The following is an 18,475-nucleotide window of genomic DNA, read 5'->3' as shown; positions in this document are numbered from 1 at the left end:
TTAGTATTCGAGCCTCTTTTGTCTTGGCAAGGCTTTATGCTTTCTGTATGCAGTGTTCTGTTTACAGACTATGTCTGAAATAGTTTTCTGGTAGACTGCTCAGTGGGGTTTATCACACTGCTAACCACTTCACAGGAATTAGTTCCACAGTGACCTTAGAAAATAGATGGTAGGCTCAGTTCCCACTCTGCAGAGGGTAAAGCTTAAGTGCTTATAGTTTGTTCCTTTGCTTTGGGAACCTATACGTTCAAGCTCTTGACTGTTACTTTGGACCTGAAATATTGATATTTTTTTTTTTTTTTTCCTGGAGTGCAGTTGTAGGCATTTACTGCTTCTACAAAACAGATACCATGTATTTTATTCAATGGGCTTTCATCAAAAGAAATGTGCAGCTACTAGCCATGGAAATTTTCATTGAGAAGAGTTTGCTCACCATCACTGTAAGACTTGGTGCAAAACTGGAACAATGGCTTCCTTTCTCCAATGTAGTGCTCCAGAAACTGCCTGGATTTCCAAAATCTTTTTGCCTTGATATGTATTTTCCAATCTTTACTGAATAAATAAGGGTACGGAATCTCACAGGTGGCTTCAACTACACCATCCTATAAATGGCATTTATCCTGCATTTCAGATGAGGATAATACCTCTAGGACGTGAATTGATAGCAGTGCATTTGCTCAAAAGAGCTAAATTTAGGTTTGTAGATAACTACAATTCAAGCTTTTTCCCATCAGGTATGCTGTTTATGTTTTAAGTGTTGTGTTAAAGGTTAAGACCTAAGCCAGTTTGATGCTATGATAACTTATTTTTTTGTAACCAAATGAACGGTATGAAGTAGAATATGAAGAAGGAAGACTGCAGTACTGCTTTGAACTTTTTTTGGTCTACTTTATCTCTCTGTATTATGGGAAGAAGTTTAGGCAGAGGTCTTCCAAGTGATAGTGAAAATCACAGGTTGGCAATGGTTTGACATGGTTTTTATCTTGATTTGTTTTCATTTTGCCCTAGCTAAAACTGATTGAACTCAGTCTAGTCCTAGCTCCACCTGTGCCCCTTGCAAAGCATTTTAGCATGTGGTTGAATTTTCCCTTTACTTGTAAAGGTTTGTACGTGGGTAGCAGAAATTATTTCTGATATTATTCATCTCTGCTGCTACAGTTACTTGAGAGGAAACTTTGAATTCTTCCTGATCTGTGTGCAGGTTAGGGCAAAGAGAATGTAAAACCAGTCAATCAAATGAAGATGAGGAGAGGTACAAAAAATTAATAACAGGAGAACTAATAAGCTTGAAATACAACAGACACTTGTGTGATAGTGTCAGAACTTTTGCTGATCTGGGAAAGTAACTCTCAGTATCTCTGTGCATGTGTATCTCACATTGTGAGATAAATGGCCTTTGGCAGTGTGTGTATGTAGCTTTAGGCATTTATAGGTGACAAATAACAGGTCAAATTTGTTCACTTATGAACTATTTTGATATTGGGTATTAAACTTTTAACTTTTGCAGGAAATGAAAATCATGCATGTGATCAGTTACCACAGATAAGGAACTCTGCTAACTTGTGTGTCCAAGCTCTTAATAAATGGCAACACAATCTTTAATTCTTCTATTTATATGGTAATATCTTACTGGGGATAAAAATATCCAGTATAGTTCTTCACAGATTTTTTGATGAAGTGTGTATATTAGCAGAACGGCATGGTATTAGCACAATCACAACAGTATGATTTTTGTGTGTGTGTGTGACTTCTCACTCTATGTTTTAGTTAACCCAGAGTCTTTAAGTATTAATTCTCTATTTTATTCTAGGTTCTGCTGCTGCTTTTGCTTAGCATTCCAAAAGCCCTGAGCAGCAGGGCAGAATTTGAAGTGCCGCTTTCCCCTCCACTCTTCTCCCTGCTGTTTTACTTGGTGTGTCTGATGCTTTGTGCAGTTCACGTCATTGTATGCACATCGGCAGAAAGTTTATGCTATTTCTGCAGTATGTCCTGGTTCACAGCAGTTGGAGTGATGATGCTGATATCCGCACTCATGTGTGGTATTTTGTCTGCCATTGCAAAGATCTTTGATAATTCCAGACTTCCAGTGAAGGTGAGAGCATGCATTAATTACTGTTCATAATGTTTTGCTCATTATGGCATACTTTTAGATAAAGTTTTATGAAGGTTTTCTTTGTGTGTACTTATTATTTGTAATGTAACTTGAATAATTAAATTGTGTAATTGAAAGATGTGTTCACTGTGGCATGATACTGATTTCTGTAAAGAAGATGACAGAAGTGCTTATTTTCACATTACTTAAATAAGTGTTCTAATTAGCATAAATTATTTTGCAGTTAATTTTATGTGGGAATTTTATGCTGTTACACAGTGATATTTCACAATTGCAATTAAAGTAGATGTATGATATTTTGCAACAACATGCAGTGGTGTTGATCCGTCCTTTCGCAAATACCACATACATTAGTGCTCTAAGACTAATGGGAAAAACATTTTGCTAGTACCCTTTCTTATATTTGTATTCTTAATGCTTTTTCAAAATAGTTTTCAATCTGTAGCAGAGGAAGCAAAATTAATCTGGCTCTTCTACTTTTTAAGTTAACTTTTTAAGTTTTTTAAGTTTATGAAATTGAGTTTGTTACAATCTTTGGAATGCTCAGAAGTATTCTCAGTTGTATGAGTAGTTACCATCTATAAAATAGGTTGATGAGTTTTATTGTTGTATTGTTGAGTAGTATTCAGGTAATATCAAGGAAATAGAATTTGCAATGTCTTATTTAATTGTTAAACTTAGTATGCTAAGAACTGTCAGTCATACCATAAAATCAGTCTCTAGCTGTTTTTTTCTGATGCTTGTTAGTGGTATCTTTCAAAGGTATATGAAATTAAGTAAGTTTTCAATGTTCCTAGCGCTCTATTCAGTGCTGCAGCCTCTGTGCAGTACAGTCCTTTGTCAATCTAGGTTTCTTTGAATCACTTTTGGGAATTTGCATCTCTTTTCTTAGTGTATGAAAATGTGTGGAAAGTACATTGCTTTAGTGATATGACATCTCTTCTAGCTAAAAAGCTAACTTTCTGACTTAAAGAAACATCTAATAACTGCTGTATTCATATAATTCAAAAAATTCACTGCCTCTGAGTGGAGATTAATACTGCACTCAGTGCAGTTCATTTCAGTATATTGAAAACTATTAAAAAGGGAGTTGCTGATACAACATGGTTTCCTATGTTTTTATTTGTGGACCACATAAAATTTATGTGTCTCTGTTGATCATTTAGAATCAGAGAATCATAGAATGGTTTGGGTTGGAAGGGACCTTAAAGCTCATCCAGTTCCAGCCCCCTGCCACGGGCAGCGATACCTTCCACTAGACCAGGTTGCTCAAAGCCCCATCCAACCTGGCCTTGAACACTGCCAAGGATGGGGCAGCCACAGCTTTCCTGGGCAACCTGTGCCAGTGTCTCACCACCCTCATAGTTAAGAACTTCATCCTAATGTCTGATCTGAATCTCCCCTCTCTCAGTTTAAAACCGTTATCCTCTGTACTATCAATACATGCCCTTGTAAAAAGTCCCTCTCCAGCTTTCCTGTAGGCCCCTTTAAGTACTGGAAGCTGCTCTAAGGCCTTCCTGAAGCCCTTTCTTCTTCAGGCTGAACAATCTCAGCTCTCTCAACCTGTCTTCATAGTAGAGGTGCTCCAGCCCTCTGAGCATCTGCATGGCCTCCAAAAGGTCTACATCCTTCTTATGTTCAGCTCGAGCTGAATGCAGGTATTTATGCAGACTAAAATAGAGGAACAAGTCAGTTAACTGTGTCTGCTCTATTAAATTTGGGAAAGAAGTTTCAGCTCATATGTATAACTGCTAACAGAACAGTCTTTGTCAGTGTTAATCACAGTTTGCTTTTGGTAATTCAAATGTTTGTGTCAAAGTAATGTTAATGTTTTGCTGCCAAAGCTGGTGATGCTTATGGGTTGGATTTTTTTGTATGGCAGACAAAAGAAGAAGGTAATGTGAATGGAGAAATCTATTGAATGAGATGACTAGCTCTACAGTGTATTAGCACTGTTGGTACATTGTTGTGTGTTGGTCTTGAAATGGACTCAGTTCACTTCTGCTTTTTCCAAACATTTATTAACCCACAGATAATTCCTTGTGACACCCACTGCCATAGGACTAATTTTAAAGTAACCTTATATGACTCAGGAAGAATGCTTTCCTACTAGGTCAAAGACTGGAATCTGGGAAAATACTGCTATTCCTTGGCTATTACTAAGTTTAGAATAGGCTATTGGTTGACAGGTACAAGGTCTGCCTTTTTAGTTTGTTCTCTTAGGGTTTCATTCCCATCTGTTCTTGGCATGTTTTCATTCTTGGTGGGAGACAGCTGCTGGTGTGAACAACTTCTTGTATGTGGCTTATATATTGCTAATAGAGCAGCTCTGTCAGTGATAACAGCAGCAACTGAAAAATGTCTCCTGGAATTCAAAACTTGAATTCAGTAGAAAGGCTTTTCTTGTGAAAGCAATTAATTGCTAGCTCCCTGATGGAGGCAAATAATTCCTCAAGGTACACATACAAAGAATCACCCATACAACCTGTTGGAAGCTGTTCTGCTTCCAGAATGAATCTTTCTGAGAAACTTTAGAGGAGAAAGTACTATTTACATACCCATAATCTGTTGGCCATTTTGGATGATTCCTCCTCATCAACTATGCGTAGGGAGAATGGACAGGAGTGTGTGTGAAGTCTTTATCTTTGATTTCAGTTTTCTTCCTTCCCCACCCCTGCTTTGTCTGTACATATGCCTTGGAGGACAAGCTGAGCAAAACCAGACAAACTGATTAGAAATTATATCCAGGATACTTTATACAATTTTGTATCTTTGCTGGAGCTTTCTAGCTGCTTGATGTTGGGGCTTTAGATCCAATCCCTTCTTACTTGAAGAAGGCTGTTTCATCAGCGACTTGTCTACTTTTCCTTATTGGTACCAATGAGTAGACCATCTGGAATCCAAGAAATGGGGGGAAAAAGACCCCCTTTTATTCACAAGTGAATAAAATTGGCATTACTAGTAATTACACTTCTGTAATAATAGGACAGGGATTAGTTAGTGTGTCTTGGATGTGAAGATGCTTATTTTCACATCACCTTTTAAAATATATCCATTTGGCTGTAACAGAACAGTTATTAATTCCGGCATTTTCTATTTGAACTAGAAAGGTGGGGGAATATCTGAAACTGATGCATGCGTGTTTTCTGGAGTTTTACCCAGCTGGGACCTCAGGACATACCGGCAGATGAAAAGATCATTTGCTTCAAGATCGTAATAAGTGAATGAGAAGCTTTTAGCAATGATTTCCAGGAGGTTTTTAGTGTTTGTTTTTACAAGGCTGGGGCAAATAGAAATAAAAAATGTTGGATTCTCCACTGCAGGTCTGTCTGTGATCATATTTCTACCTGAGACATACCTGAAGATGTGAGAATCTGAAGTGTGTTTTATGAAGTGTAGGCAATAGTAATTATGGTTGAAGCAGACATGGCTTTGTATCTAGACCTATAGAAATCAATTTTTATCATTCCATCTTCAGTCCTATTCCGTAAGTGACTGGATTGCTGGATATATATCTCCTCTGGTAAGTCAGAGAGTCTGGAGGATGCCAAAGGAGCAGTGGATAATCTGGCGTTGCTTGCAGTGTGGATGCGAGACATTATTTACTGGCAACTTGGGCAAAACCACTGCAATTCACAAATCTTCATATACCACCTTCTGTTCTTTTTTCCAATAGAATACCTAGACTCTGGAGAAGAAACTGGTTGTCTAGATATGCTGCGTCTTGATCTTGAAGGGCCTTCTATGTGAGTTAGGATTATTACTTATGCTAAAATACCTGTGAATTTAAGTGTCTGTGACCTGTGCATCTGTGCATTGCAAATCTGCATATGGGCTCAGCTTCTGAAGGAGCTGTGAATTCCTTCTTTTCTGATGGCAGGAATGGAATCCTGGTTCAGGGTTTTGCTATTTAAAACAGCTAAAAGCATTTTTTAAGCTCATGCTATATGATAAAATGTAGGTATTTTAAAAGTAATTAAGATAAGCTCTCCTGTTAATGGCTTCAGAGCTTTTTCTCTACAAATTGTTTCCGTTCACATCTAAAGATTTCTCTGAAGTGCTTCTCATTTGTAATGCTTTCTTTCCACTGTGGCTGAATATAGAAACTGATTACCAAGTTCATGAATTTTCTGAAGACCAGTGCAGGCAGTGTTAGCATCTGCTTCCTGACTGTTATTTATAGGTTCTGATTACTATATTTCTAGCAGCACCAGTCCCTTCTTTTAATGACACTTCAGGCTTTAAATAATCCTGCAGCCCTTTATGAATTACAGAAAAATTGAGGAAAATTCTGACTTCATGGTTCATGGTTTCATTGTAATTGCTTGGTAGTTGACTTTATGATATTTACTACTAGTAATTGTATTTTCTCCTATTTCTGATAGAAATAAAACTGGTATTTTTTTAAAAATAGAATGTAAAAGTTAATGCTTGTGAAATACAGCTTTTGAGAATTTTCATTATGCAGAATTATAGTGTTTGTTTTATTAAGTAAACAAAATATTTTTCTGTTTATTTTAAACCACCCTGTTTATTTTAAAATATTCTTGTTTTTCCTCCTCTGTGTGGTATTATTGCTGAATGGAACAATGAAACATTTTTATGCAGTTGTACCTTCTTTTCCCTTTTTTTTTTTTTTTTCCTTTTTTTTGACTTAGGGAAAAGCGAAAAGTGTAGGAAAAAGTGTGGTCTGTATTACTCTGTCATAGGAAAGTTATGATCACTGGGAATCAAAAAGGTGCAGAGAGTTCAAATTATCAGAAGGGAACAGAATGATGAGTATGTATATTGTGGGTGATGGCGAGCATGAAAAATAAATTGTTTCTCTTCCAAAAGTGATTGAAAAATTGCTCAGGCATTAACTTTTGATGGTTAATATTTGTGAAAAAGTTTTAGTCTCAACCACACAGAAGCCACATCAGTGGAACTGGACCAAGATGATAGACTACGGGAGGTTTTATTTCAGACTGAAGAAAATGAAAGTTTCATAGGCAGAGATTCATGTATTCCATTTTTGATGTTCTGGCACTTCTGTAAACTAGCAAGATGTGTTCAAAGATAGGGCAATACACTTCTGTATTACTTAGTTACTAGTGCTGATACATCGAATGATAAAGCTACCCAGGCTTGGGAGATAGTAGGCTTAAAGTTGAAAGTCTGGCATTTATAAATTTCTAAACCAAAGATTCTGTATTAAGTTTGTGTGCCAAGATACTGGTGTGAGTCATATGAGTCTTTTGGTACCCGGAGTGCCTGCTGAGTTCTTGAGGGCTGGAGGTGTTCAGCAGCTAGAAAGACAGAGCTGTAGCTATCAGAGTAGGACCTGCATTTCTGTGCATGTAAATGAGATCTAAAAAATTTAGTATAAGCAATCTGAGGTCAGGCTATAAAAAAAGCTGTAATGATGGCATTCCTAAGAAGGTACAGTACATATATGAGGGGTTACCAATGCATTTAGAAAAATTCTATGAAGTTGTTTTCAGTATTCTTAGATCAGGAGATTGTAATTTGCAGGTAAGTTTTCATTTTGCATGTGGCCAACTCTGATCTGAAATGTGGTTTATCAATAAATGCCCCCTAGACATTAATCCTTTGGAAATATCGTAGTAATGTGGTTTTTTGTTTGTTTGTTTGTTTTTCTCTCTTCTGGAGTTTTGAGAGTCAGATAACCAGGCAAGAAGTACGGATTTCTGTCTGACACTGGGACGTTCACGCTAATACCATCTCTTTATTGAGACTTTTGCATGTTTGCTATTGATAATACATCACTTTTTCAGTTTTCCTGTCAGTTCTAACAACAACCAAATACAAGAGAGCAATACGTATATGGATTTTGTGTTGTCTTATAAAGAAGACAAATGAATTGAAGACTCGTTTTTGAGGATCTCTGATTTCTTTGTCTCTGCAAACAGATAGTACTTTCGTGCTCACTCATTTAGTTAGCCAAGATCTCTAAGGTCGGCCTGATGAAATTATTGGAGTTTAAATTTTCTGTAGTTTAGTCATGTACTGATTTTGTCTCAGCTTTGTGAATTTCATGGTCTTTGGTCTTTGCACGGACTAGCTTGTCCTTTTGTTCCAAATACTATCTTATGGTATTTAAATTTTCAGAGTAGAGTACTAAACAAAAAGGAGTGGTCTTCAGAGCACCAAAGAAATCAAATACTAGTAAATTTAGATTGTGTCTGGGCAGTTTTTCAGATTATGAATGTTCTTGTGCTAAATTTAGAGTTTTTCCCTCCTCCTCCTCCCCCCCTTGTTGTCTGTAGTCTTATGGGGTGTTCTTTTTTTTTTTTTTTTTGGTGGGGTGGGTTGTTTTGGTTTTTTAAGTGGTTGGGGGGGGTGGGTTTTTTTTTTCTTTTAAGTGAAGTGACTTTGTAATATATTTCTCTTCATCAAGGACTGTAGTGATAGGACAAGGGCAATGGGTTCAAATTTAAACAGGAGATTCTTCAGGTTGACTATAACGAAGAAATTCTTTACTATGAGGTTGGTGAGGTACTGGCACAGGTTGCCCAGAGAAGCTGTGGCAGTGTTCAAGGCCAGGTTGGACAGGGCTGGGAGCAACCTGGTAAAGTGTGAGGTGTCACTGCCCATGGCAGGGGGTTGGATCTGGATGATCTTAAGGTCCTCTCCAATCCAAACCATTCTATGGTTCTATGACTTTATTTCTTTAACAGCACAAGAAATGGATAGGATGTGAGTACTTGATAACTTTAACTATACCTTCTGCATTCTTTCACATCTTTAAAATCTTGATTTTTGCAAAATTTGTTTTCCTCAAAGCAAAATTACAGATAGTCTTAGCTTCTTGCATCAAGTATGTTTGTTGTTTTCTCCATGTTATGTAGTTTTCCTTATTGATCAAAAATACATATACTGCTGTCAGTAAATCTTAAACATAAGTGAGACTGTCATCTAAGATACTCAGATACTCATATAATTTACAGCCACTTTCTTGTACCTGCTCTAATATTAGTGAGTTTCTCTATTCTTCTAACAAATTATTTAAATAGTTCAGGAATCACAATACACTGTGCATCTTTGAATGTGAGTACACACATATGAAGGATATTCAAGGCTGTCCTTTTAAGCTTGTTCATAGGGTCAAATGTAGGAGGATGATGCACTTGAAGTGTGCAGTTAAAGAAGTACATGAAAGTAAGTTCAGAGATCCTTGTTCTCAATAAAAAATGGCATGCAGTAGTTTTAATGTGGCTTTTAGGTTGTTTATTAGTTGTTTAAAATACCAGTCTGAGATAGTCTGTGACATTCTCTAGTAGAGGCAAAATTGAGAAAATAAAATGGTAAAGGATGACTTTTGACACTTCCTTTCCCAGAATGCTTCACAAGTACATAGCCCTGTTTGTTAAGGCATCTTGGGAAAGCCCTGCTGGTTCCGGTGCCCTCCACAGCTGGGACATTTGTCCTGCCCTGCTGCTAGAGCCCAACTCTGTGCACTCAGCCCGCGCCCATGTCCCTGCCTTTGGATCCGACTTTGAGAAGCTAAACAGGCAGGGGTGTGTCATGTTACCTCTTGGACATAGGCATGCACTCTGGGCCCTCCAGCTGCTGATGCAGGCCTACAAGCTTGATGATCCATGGTCACTTCTGTTGCTGACACCCTGACCTTTCTTGTACTCTGATTACCCAGCTGATGATGCCTCAGGCATACAGTACCTATGGCCTGTGGTCCCTACTCAGGTCTCAGGCTCATGGACCCTCATGTGCTGCAGTCACTGGCATTATGGAAGTGTGGGTCCAATGACCCATGATCCGTCCCCAGTTGCAGGCATTTGCTTTTACTTCTCTGTCTCAAATTCTGGCATGCAGGCTTATCCTGAGTTACAGTGAGAACTTGCAGCACCCACAAGTGAGACAAGGAGTGGAGTTGCACAGAAAGATAAGAGAGGATTTAGTAACACAGAATAGACCACAGTGATCAGGCACAGGGCTCAGCCAGTGAAATGCATTGAATGGCACCTGCTTATGCGTGACTCTGGCTCCTTATCCCTTCCTCCTCTCACTTTGCCTTCTGCCTCCAGCCTGTTCCTCCCCCACTTTGACACTTTCCTGAAGCTTTGTTTAGTGAGTTTGTATAGATCTACAGGCGCCATCAGGTATCTGTAATACTCATGTTCTGTCACTTCCCGCTGATCTGTTACAAAGTCCAGGCTGATGCTCTTCACAGCTATGCTTGTGGTTTCTTAATGGCCTGCCAATTAATGGCTGAAGAGTTTTGGTCATCCTTATGATCTCCTGCAGTGCTTACTTAGCAGGTTTGTGTCTCTGTGTGATCTTTTTGTGGCTTTCCCAGTTACTTTGTATTCCCTGTGAGCTGAAAAGGTCCTTTACCTGATAATGTCAATGGACCAGGTGCTCTCACCTTCCACATGCCCTTACGCTCTCTTTTTAGCTGCATCATTGAGGGCGGTAATGATGAGGCAATTCCTAGTAGCTGCTGTGAAGAGAAAATCAAACTAATGGGGGCTGTAGAGAATTTTGTGAGTTTGGATAGGCACAGCATGTGAAATAAATAATTGACGGGTAAGGTTTAAAGTAGATTTTATGATGAAGGACACGTTTCGAGCTCTTCAAGGTTAAAAGGTGCCATCATATCGTCTGCAAGTAACTTTTGTTAATTTTAGTAGTGAAGGCTGTCACTCTGCTGAGTTAAGGGTAGCACAGATTGAAACTATTAGAAAATTACCTGTTTTCTATACCTCAGGTTTGATTTCTGCAGGATTTCTACTTTAATTTCTACAGACATGCAGCGGGGAGAGAGCTTGTTTCAAACCTGCTGTCACAGGGTGGTAGGGAATCTTGATCTGTAGAGTTGTGATGATTATTTGTAGAGAAGCTTTTTCTTTTAAAAAGAATATCACCTTAAAAGGTATGATTATGTTGTAATGCTAGCTAAATAGGCTAACCAAAATGAGTCTTTTATAAATTTTTGTATTTGTCAAGATAGAAATAACTTGTCTTGCTGTTTTATTAGAAAAAAAAATTTGTAAGCATAATATGAATGCTTAAACAAGTGAAATTTGTGTATACTTTCATCAATTTTTTTTTTCTTTTTTGTTTTGTTTCTTTCAGAGTCCAGTTTTGTCCAGTTCCAGCTGGTCAGAAATTGATGTGCTGATTCTGGCTGGAACAGTTGGCCATGTTTTGAGTTTGGGGGCAAGCAGTTTTGTTGAAGAGGAGCATCAAACCTGGTATTTTCTAATTAATACGCTTTGTTTGGTGCTGAGTCAGGAACTTTGTAAGAACAATTTTCTTCCGAAAGAGTATGACCCTCAACATAGTACCACTGTAAAACAAAATTTTGGGGAAGTCTCTGAGTACAAGAACATAGACATTCCAGCAGCAGATAATTCAAAATTGGGCAAGACCACCAGTTCAGCTGAATTCAGCAGAGGATCAGAGAAGTGGATAAGCTTAGCGAGTCCATGGATCATCCTTATTTGCTGTCGGCTGCTTCGATCCTTGAATCAGACAGGTGTCCAGTGGGCTCATCAGCCAGACTTTGGACACTGGTTGACAAGGTGGGTATTTTATTTATTGTCATACTTTGTGTCTTAATTAAAAATTAATGTACATTTCATTTGGTAAAATGCGTATTTACATTTCTATACAGTCTCTGTTTAGAAAGTGCTGCAAACATGCAGAGCAGGTAAATAGTGAAGTAACATAATGAATTTTTCACTTCTATTTCCTGCAGGAGTAATTCCTTGTGTACTATCAATAATAACCTCTGCCCTGCACCATGGCTTATCTAATTAATGCCAATTATACATGATAGGTTTATCAGAGGCAAAAAGTAAATATTTTCCATGTGCAAGTCAACAGTGTCTGGTTTGGAAATTAAAAATCGTGTAACGGAATTAAACCCTTGAATTTAAGGCTGAAGGTTTTGCATAGTCCCAAACTTTATGAAGCTGAAGAAAATGCTGCACATAGAATTCTTCCTTGTCTTTCACAGACATAAAACGTGTGGGTAGAAAACTGAAGGAGTTTTTCAAATGTAGTATGATGAACAAGAAAGTATTTTTTAAAACTTCAGGTATGACGGAGAAGGGCTTCTACTTTTTCTACTAGTTTTTAGTACTGTGAAGAAGTACAGTCATTACTGAGATATAAGGAGTACTTGATATTTGAGCTGTCTACTTCATCTGGTGGACAGAGATGCAACACCTTGTAGCTGACCCTGTAGTCAGGGTTTTGCAGACAGCAGATGGGGGAGGAGTAGATTTCTTGCTAGTATCTTGTGGAAGAATTCCACATGGAAGAAATGTCATTCGTCATTCATTAAAAGTGACATGAGCAGATGAACCAGTATGAAACTTGTTACTTATTGGCAGCTTTACAGATAAAATGCTAATTGCTGTGACAGGCATGGGTGCTGAAGACATGAGTTATGAGGGAATTTATTGAAGTATAGCAGTTCTATACCAAAGCTTTTGCTATGCATTCCTCCTCTTCAGATGAGGCAAGGGACTGAGGAGGAATGCTACATTTCCAACATTAAGTCCCACACGACAGAGAACTCAAGTTGTTATGAGCTTAAGCAAGTGTGAGAGCAGGATTAGGTGTGATTTGGTGCAACTGGGAGGATTTTTTTAGTTAATCCTGAGCACCTCCAGAAGATGTATTGCTTAGATCTAATCTAGAATTATTTTAAAGATCTATTGCCTAGAGCTAATCTAGATCTATTCCTGTGTCAGATGTCTTCTTCAGAATGTCAACCCTTTCCTTTGGAGTGGAGTAGCCACAATTCTGTGAAACAAGGAGTTGACATTCTTTCAGCTGAAAAATTGCATTGTTACAGAGATAGACTTTTGCTCATATGGTCCCCCTGGAATGTTTACTGATACTTAGAATCATAGAATAGTTAGGGTTGGAAAGGACCTTAAGATCATCAAGTTCCAACCCCCTGACATGGGCAGGGACACCTCGCTCTAAACCATATTACCCAAGGCCTCATACCATATTACCATGGCCTTGAACACTGCCAGGGATGGCGCATTCACGACCTCCCAGGACAACCTATTCCAGTGCCTCACCACCCTAACAGGAAAGAATTTCCTCCTTATATCCAATCTAAACTTCCCCTGTTTAAGTTTTAACCCATTACCCCTTGTCCTATCACTACAGTCCCTAATGAAGAGTCCATCCCCAGCATCCCTATAGGCCCCCTTCAGATACTGGAAGGCTGCTATGAGGTCTCCACGCAGCCTTCTCTTCTCCAGGCTGAACAGCCCGAACTTTCTCAGCCCATCTTCATATGGGAGGTGCTCCAGTCCCTTGATCATTCTCGTGGCCCTCCTCTGGACTTGTTCCAGCAGATCCATGTCCTTTTTATGTTGAGGACACCAGAACTGCACACAACACTCCAAGTGAGGTCTCACGAGGGCAGAATAAAGGGGCCGGATCACCTCCTTTGACCTGCTGGTCACGCTCCTTTTGATGCAGCCCAGGATACAGTTGGCTTTCTGGGCTGCAAGCACACACTGAAGCTGGCTCATGTTCATTTTCTCATTGACCAGCACCCCCAAGTCCTTCTCCGCAGGGCTGCTCTGAATCTCTTCTCAGCCCAGCCTTTAGGTGTGCCTGGGACTGCTCACACCCAGGTGTAGGACCTTGCACTTGGCATGGTTAAACTTCATGAGGTTGGCATCAGCCCACCTCACAAGCGTGTCAAGGTCCCTCTGGATGGCATTCCTTCCCTCCAGCGTATCAACCGAACCACACAGCTTGGTGTCATCGGCAAACTTGCTGAGGGTGCACTCAATCCCACTGTCCATGTCAGCGACGAAGATGTTAAACAAGACTGGTCCCAACACTGATCCCTGAGGGACACCACTCGTTACTGGTCTCCAGCTGGACATTGAGCCATTGACCACAACTCTTTGTGTGCGGCCATCCAGCCAGTTCTTTATCCACCAGTGGTCTATCCATCAAATTGATGTCTCTCCAATTTAGAGACAAGAATGTCGTGTGGGACAGTGTCGAATGCTTTACACAAGTCCAGGTAGATGACATCAACTGCTTTACCACTGTCCATCAGTTCTGTAGCCCCATCATAAAAGGCCACCAAATTGGTCAGGCAGGATTTCCCCTTAGTGAAGCCATGCTGGCTGTCACCAAGCACCTTGTTGTTTTTCATGTGCCTTGGCATGCCTTCCAGGAGAATCTGCTCCAAGATTTTGCCAGGCACAGAGGTGAGATTGACTGGTCTGTAATTGCCTGGGTCATCCCTTTTCACCTTCTTGAAAATGGGGGTTATATTTCCCTTTTTCCAGTCGTTGGGAACTTCACATGACTGACATGATTTTTCAAATATGATGGCCAGCGGCTTAGCAACTTCATTCGCCAGCTCCTTCAGGACCCGTGGATGGATTTCATCAGGACCCATGGACTTGTGCACGTTCAGATTTTTTAAGATGGTCTTGAACCAATTCCTCTCCTACAGTGGGCCCAGGGTCTCCATTCTTACAATCCCTGCATCTGCCTTCCAAGACTTGGGTGGTGCGGTCAGAGCCTTTGCTAGAGAAGACCGAGGCAAAGAAGTCATTCAGAACCTCAGCCTTCTCCAAATCCTGTGTAGCTAGTTCACCCGAGAGCTTCCTGAGGGGGCCTACATTCTGCCTAATCTGTTTTTTATTTGCTATGTACCTGTAGAATCCCTTCCTGTTATCCTTAATATCCCTAGCCAAGTTTAATTCTAACTGGGCCTTAGCTTTGGAAATATTACCAGCCTTCTAAAAATCGTGTGTGTGTGCCTGGACTTCTGAGAATCTGTCTTGGTTAAATGTGCTCCCACCTCTCATTTCTTGGTGCTAGGAATGCCTATAGAGCAGCAAAACCTCTTATAGCTTTGGGCTGTGGGGACTCAGGGAGCAGCATGGGAAGAATGTGGTCTACAGCTAGAGCAAGTGCTTCTAGGTCTTCCAAATCAGGAAGATTTAACAAGAGCTGAGAGATTCTGTATGCCCAGTTCTAACACTATTGCCTCTTAGGAGCTTCCAGGCAATGCACTCAAGTAACCCAAAGCTCCTAACACCTGCTCTGGCTTTGTCTTTTTATAGTTGTTGTGGAGGGGGGGGGAACAGGGAAAGAGGAGGCTTTCTGTGTGTTTCTTTCTTCTTTTCCTGTGATTCAGTGTGTTTTGAAGGATTCCTATCCATCTCTAAAAACCGCAGAATCACAGGATGGCTGAGGTTGGAGGGATATCTGGAAATGGTTTGTTTCAGTCCCCCTACTCAGAGTGCAGTGATCTTGGACAGATTGTTCAGATCTGTGTCCAGCTGGGTCTTTGGTATCTCCAAGCGTGGAGACTCCATGGCTATTCTGGGCAATCTCTTTTATTTTTATTTTTATTTTTTTTTTGCCTCCAAAATTTTCCATCTGTTTAAACAGAATTTCCTTTATTTCAGTTTGTCTCCATTGCCTCCCTCTTGTCCTTTTGCTGGGTGCCATGAAGAAGAATATGGCTTCAACTTTTTTTAACACCTTCCACCTCCAGTGAGGCTGGTAAGATCCATACTGAGCCTTCTTTTCTTGAGGCTAAATGGTCTCAGTGCTTTGAGCTTCTCCTTCTATGACAGATATTCCAATCCCATCACTATAATTTTTGTAGTCCCTCACTGCACTTCCTCCAGTATGTTGATACGGAAGGACCTCTTGCCTTACAAGGCAAAGTACCTGCTGTCTTACTCCTCCCCTCACTGGCCCTATATTTTACCAGCATGGCTGTTGTTTTGCCAGTATAAATCATTGAACAGATGTAGCTGGAAAAATAACCCAGGACGGTGTGGGGGACTCTTGGCTTTCATGTGGACCACTTCCCACTCTGATTTACCATCCAGCTTCACAAATAAATGGGCTGGCTTAGTAATACAAATGCAAGAAGGGAAGAGTGTGCAAGCCAGCACTGCTTATGTTGAAATTCCTGTAGGGAAAAAACCTCCAAACCTGGAATTATCTGCATCCTTTTAAGTGCTGCAGACACGAACAGTTTTTAATTTCTACCACTGTCAAGCATTAGTTACAGAAACCCAGTTGCCTTTCAAATCTGGTTGAGAAAGAAACAATGACTCACAAACTTTTGGGGTCTTTAAGAAGATTATGGAACAGTTCAGAGTGCCATGGCAGGCTGAAAAGATGTGCCATTTGGGCTGCCACAGTTGCGCTTTATTTCTTTCATTGGTGTAACCACTGCCATATTTAAGGAGCAGGTGAAAGAGCAGCACCCTGGAAGCTCTGGTACAGGTTGGCTTGGGCTGCTGTGGAGCTACATCCTGACTTAAATCTAGGGAGCAGTTTTTAGACTAAGAGGAAAATGTAATATATGTCACCATGTTGACTTACACTTCAGTTGCTGTATAGGGTTAAAAGATTGCTCAAAATAGCAGCATTTGAAATGTACAGTTTTTGGACTTGAGTGATGTGATGTAGGTGAGTTTTTTAGTATGAAATTATTTACTTTACAAGCTCTGGAAAGATCTGTCAACGATGCAACTAAATCTTTGCACATCCTGTGGTTTGTAGAGTATCTGTGAATTCCTATTCAGCAAGCATGCCTGCATTTTCTTCTGTTGGAAGTCTTAACATCTTTGTTGCTTCTCCTTCACAAGGTAACAGGGTGGTAGAGATATCTGTTTCCCTAGTGTGTTGATCAGGATTGAGATGATGTGTTTTCCTTACAGCGTAAATTAAAAGTTGATGATAAGCAGAGTTCCATAAAGCACTTATTCCTCTTCCCAAAATGCATTGCTAGTCTGTAAGGTTGATTGTTGCTCTATTTTAAGTATGTGTTTAATTTGCATAGTTATGTCTTAATAGCACATTTTTTAGTGATGCCTTTTGGACATCACACTCAGACTAATATTTTGTTTATCTGGACAGTGCTCAAGGGGCTCAGCATTTGAGAGAGACTGTTGTGCAAGTTTGCACATGGAAAAATGTAAGCAGCAAAACCCAGAAAAATCAATCTGGCTATAGTGTGTTGAATTTGGCTACTAGGAATGCATTCAGCAGTGCTGAAATAAGGGAAGTGTTCTTTGTTATTTGCAGAGAGCTCTGTGAAACCCGGTACAAAAGGGGGGGGGGCCCCCAAGACTTTGGAGAAAGAGAGCATAATAAAATCAGACAGTAGATGAAGTGGAAGAGAACATGCAATTCCTAAATTTGCTTGGAAGTTGGGTTTTCTTTTTAATTAGTTGGTATGCAGTTAGCTTTATTTGGCTGTTAATCTTGGTCAGAACTGATACTCAGGTGTCAGAGCTGCCACATAGCTCAGTGTGGAAGGGGAAAGGTGTCAATGACAGCATCAGCTTGAATAGAAGTGATGAGAAGCAGCACCATAGGAAGACGGTAACACTTCCTTTCAATAATGTACTTAATCATCCCCAAATACCCTTCCCCCCAAAGCTAGCATTCCATGTGACTCTTGTGCATTCTACTGTACATAGTAGAATGAAAGTAAACAAGTAAAAAATACTTTATCCGCATAAAATGGGAACTTTGCACATACATAATTCCTTTCATTCTGCTTGATTTGCAGTAGTGAGGTGAAGGCAAAGCAGTGGAAGGAAGTGTCTTCAACCTTCATTCTGATACCGGAATTATGAAAGTGTAGACCATAAGCTGTTACAGTAAAAACATATAGCTGAAGCACTCTTTTTTTTTTTTCCTTTCCCCCTCCCCAGGTTCTGTCTCAGAAAACCATTGGTTCTTCAGTTTTGTGGTTTAGGCAAAACCCAGCACATTTCAGCAGGGATCAGTGTAGCACGTTAATGCTTGTATTTCTGAGTAGAATATCAAAACCACTCAGAACTTTACTCAGTGCCTGGACTCTGTTGAGCAGTGACAATACCCTTGCAAAATATGTGTTAATTTGGTATGCATTTAGTGGCATAACTGTAAGAATGTTGGCTGCAAAGCCTTGAAAATGTAGCTGATTTATACTGAACTGACCTCACTTACTATAAAACCTTTTATTGTGTTTTTGTTTTGTTTTATTTAGTTTTACCAGCAAACTCTAAAACACTGTGGGATTTTTTTTTTTGTTCGGTTTGTTGGGGTATTTTTTCCCTCTTCTTTTTTTTTTTTTTCCCAACAAATTTACATGGTTCTAGAAAACTTAGAAAACACGGAGGACTATTCCTAAAAAACTTGGACACGAGTTGGTTATAGACTCCTGTGCTAGGAGTTAAGAACGCACCATTACTAAGTGATGTGCAAAAGGACTTTGAACCTTGCTGCCCACTGGGCCTTCTCTGAGAATGTTCTTCCTTTTTGAGGGGGTGAGAGTATGATTTCAAGTGTTCACTCTAGAAAGTTGCAGCTGTTAGTGAGTGT

General features: G+C 39.7%; 1 protein-coding gene across 2 annotated transcripts in view; it reads left to right on the top strand.

Moving 5' to 3' along the window:
- Window positions 1-18,475, top strand: part of PIGG (phosphatidylinositol glycan anchor biosynthesis class G (EMM blood group)) — an 82,903-nt gene that overhangs the window by 19,660 nt on the left and 44,768 nt on the right. For both annotated transcript variants that reach the window (XM_061366054.1, XM_061366055.1), the window contains exons 8-9: window positions 1,811-2,092; window positions 11,210-11,658. In XM_061366054.1, coding sequence (XP_061222038.1) covers window positions 1,811-2,092; window positions 11,210-11,658 — 731 coding nt within the window. The remainder of the gene's footprint in view (window positions 1-1,810; window positions 2,093-11,209; window positions 11,659-18,475) is intronic.

The sequence above is a fragment of the Neopsephotus bourkii genome, unplaced genomic scaffold, assembly GCF_033783945.1.
Source record: "Neopsephotus bourkii isolate Nb327-2 ecotype Australia unplaced genomic scaffold, CSIRO-AGI_Nbou_v1 NB_1298, whole genome shotgun sequence".
Taxonomy (NCBI): domain Eukaryota; kingdom Metazoa; phylum Chordata; class Aves; order Psittaciformes; family Psittacidae; genus Neopsephotus; species Neopsephotus bourkii.
This window is presented reverse-complemented; position numbering and strand designations above follow the sequence as displayed.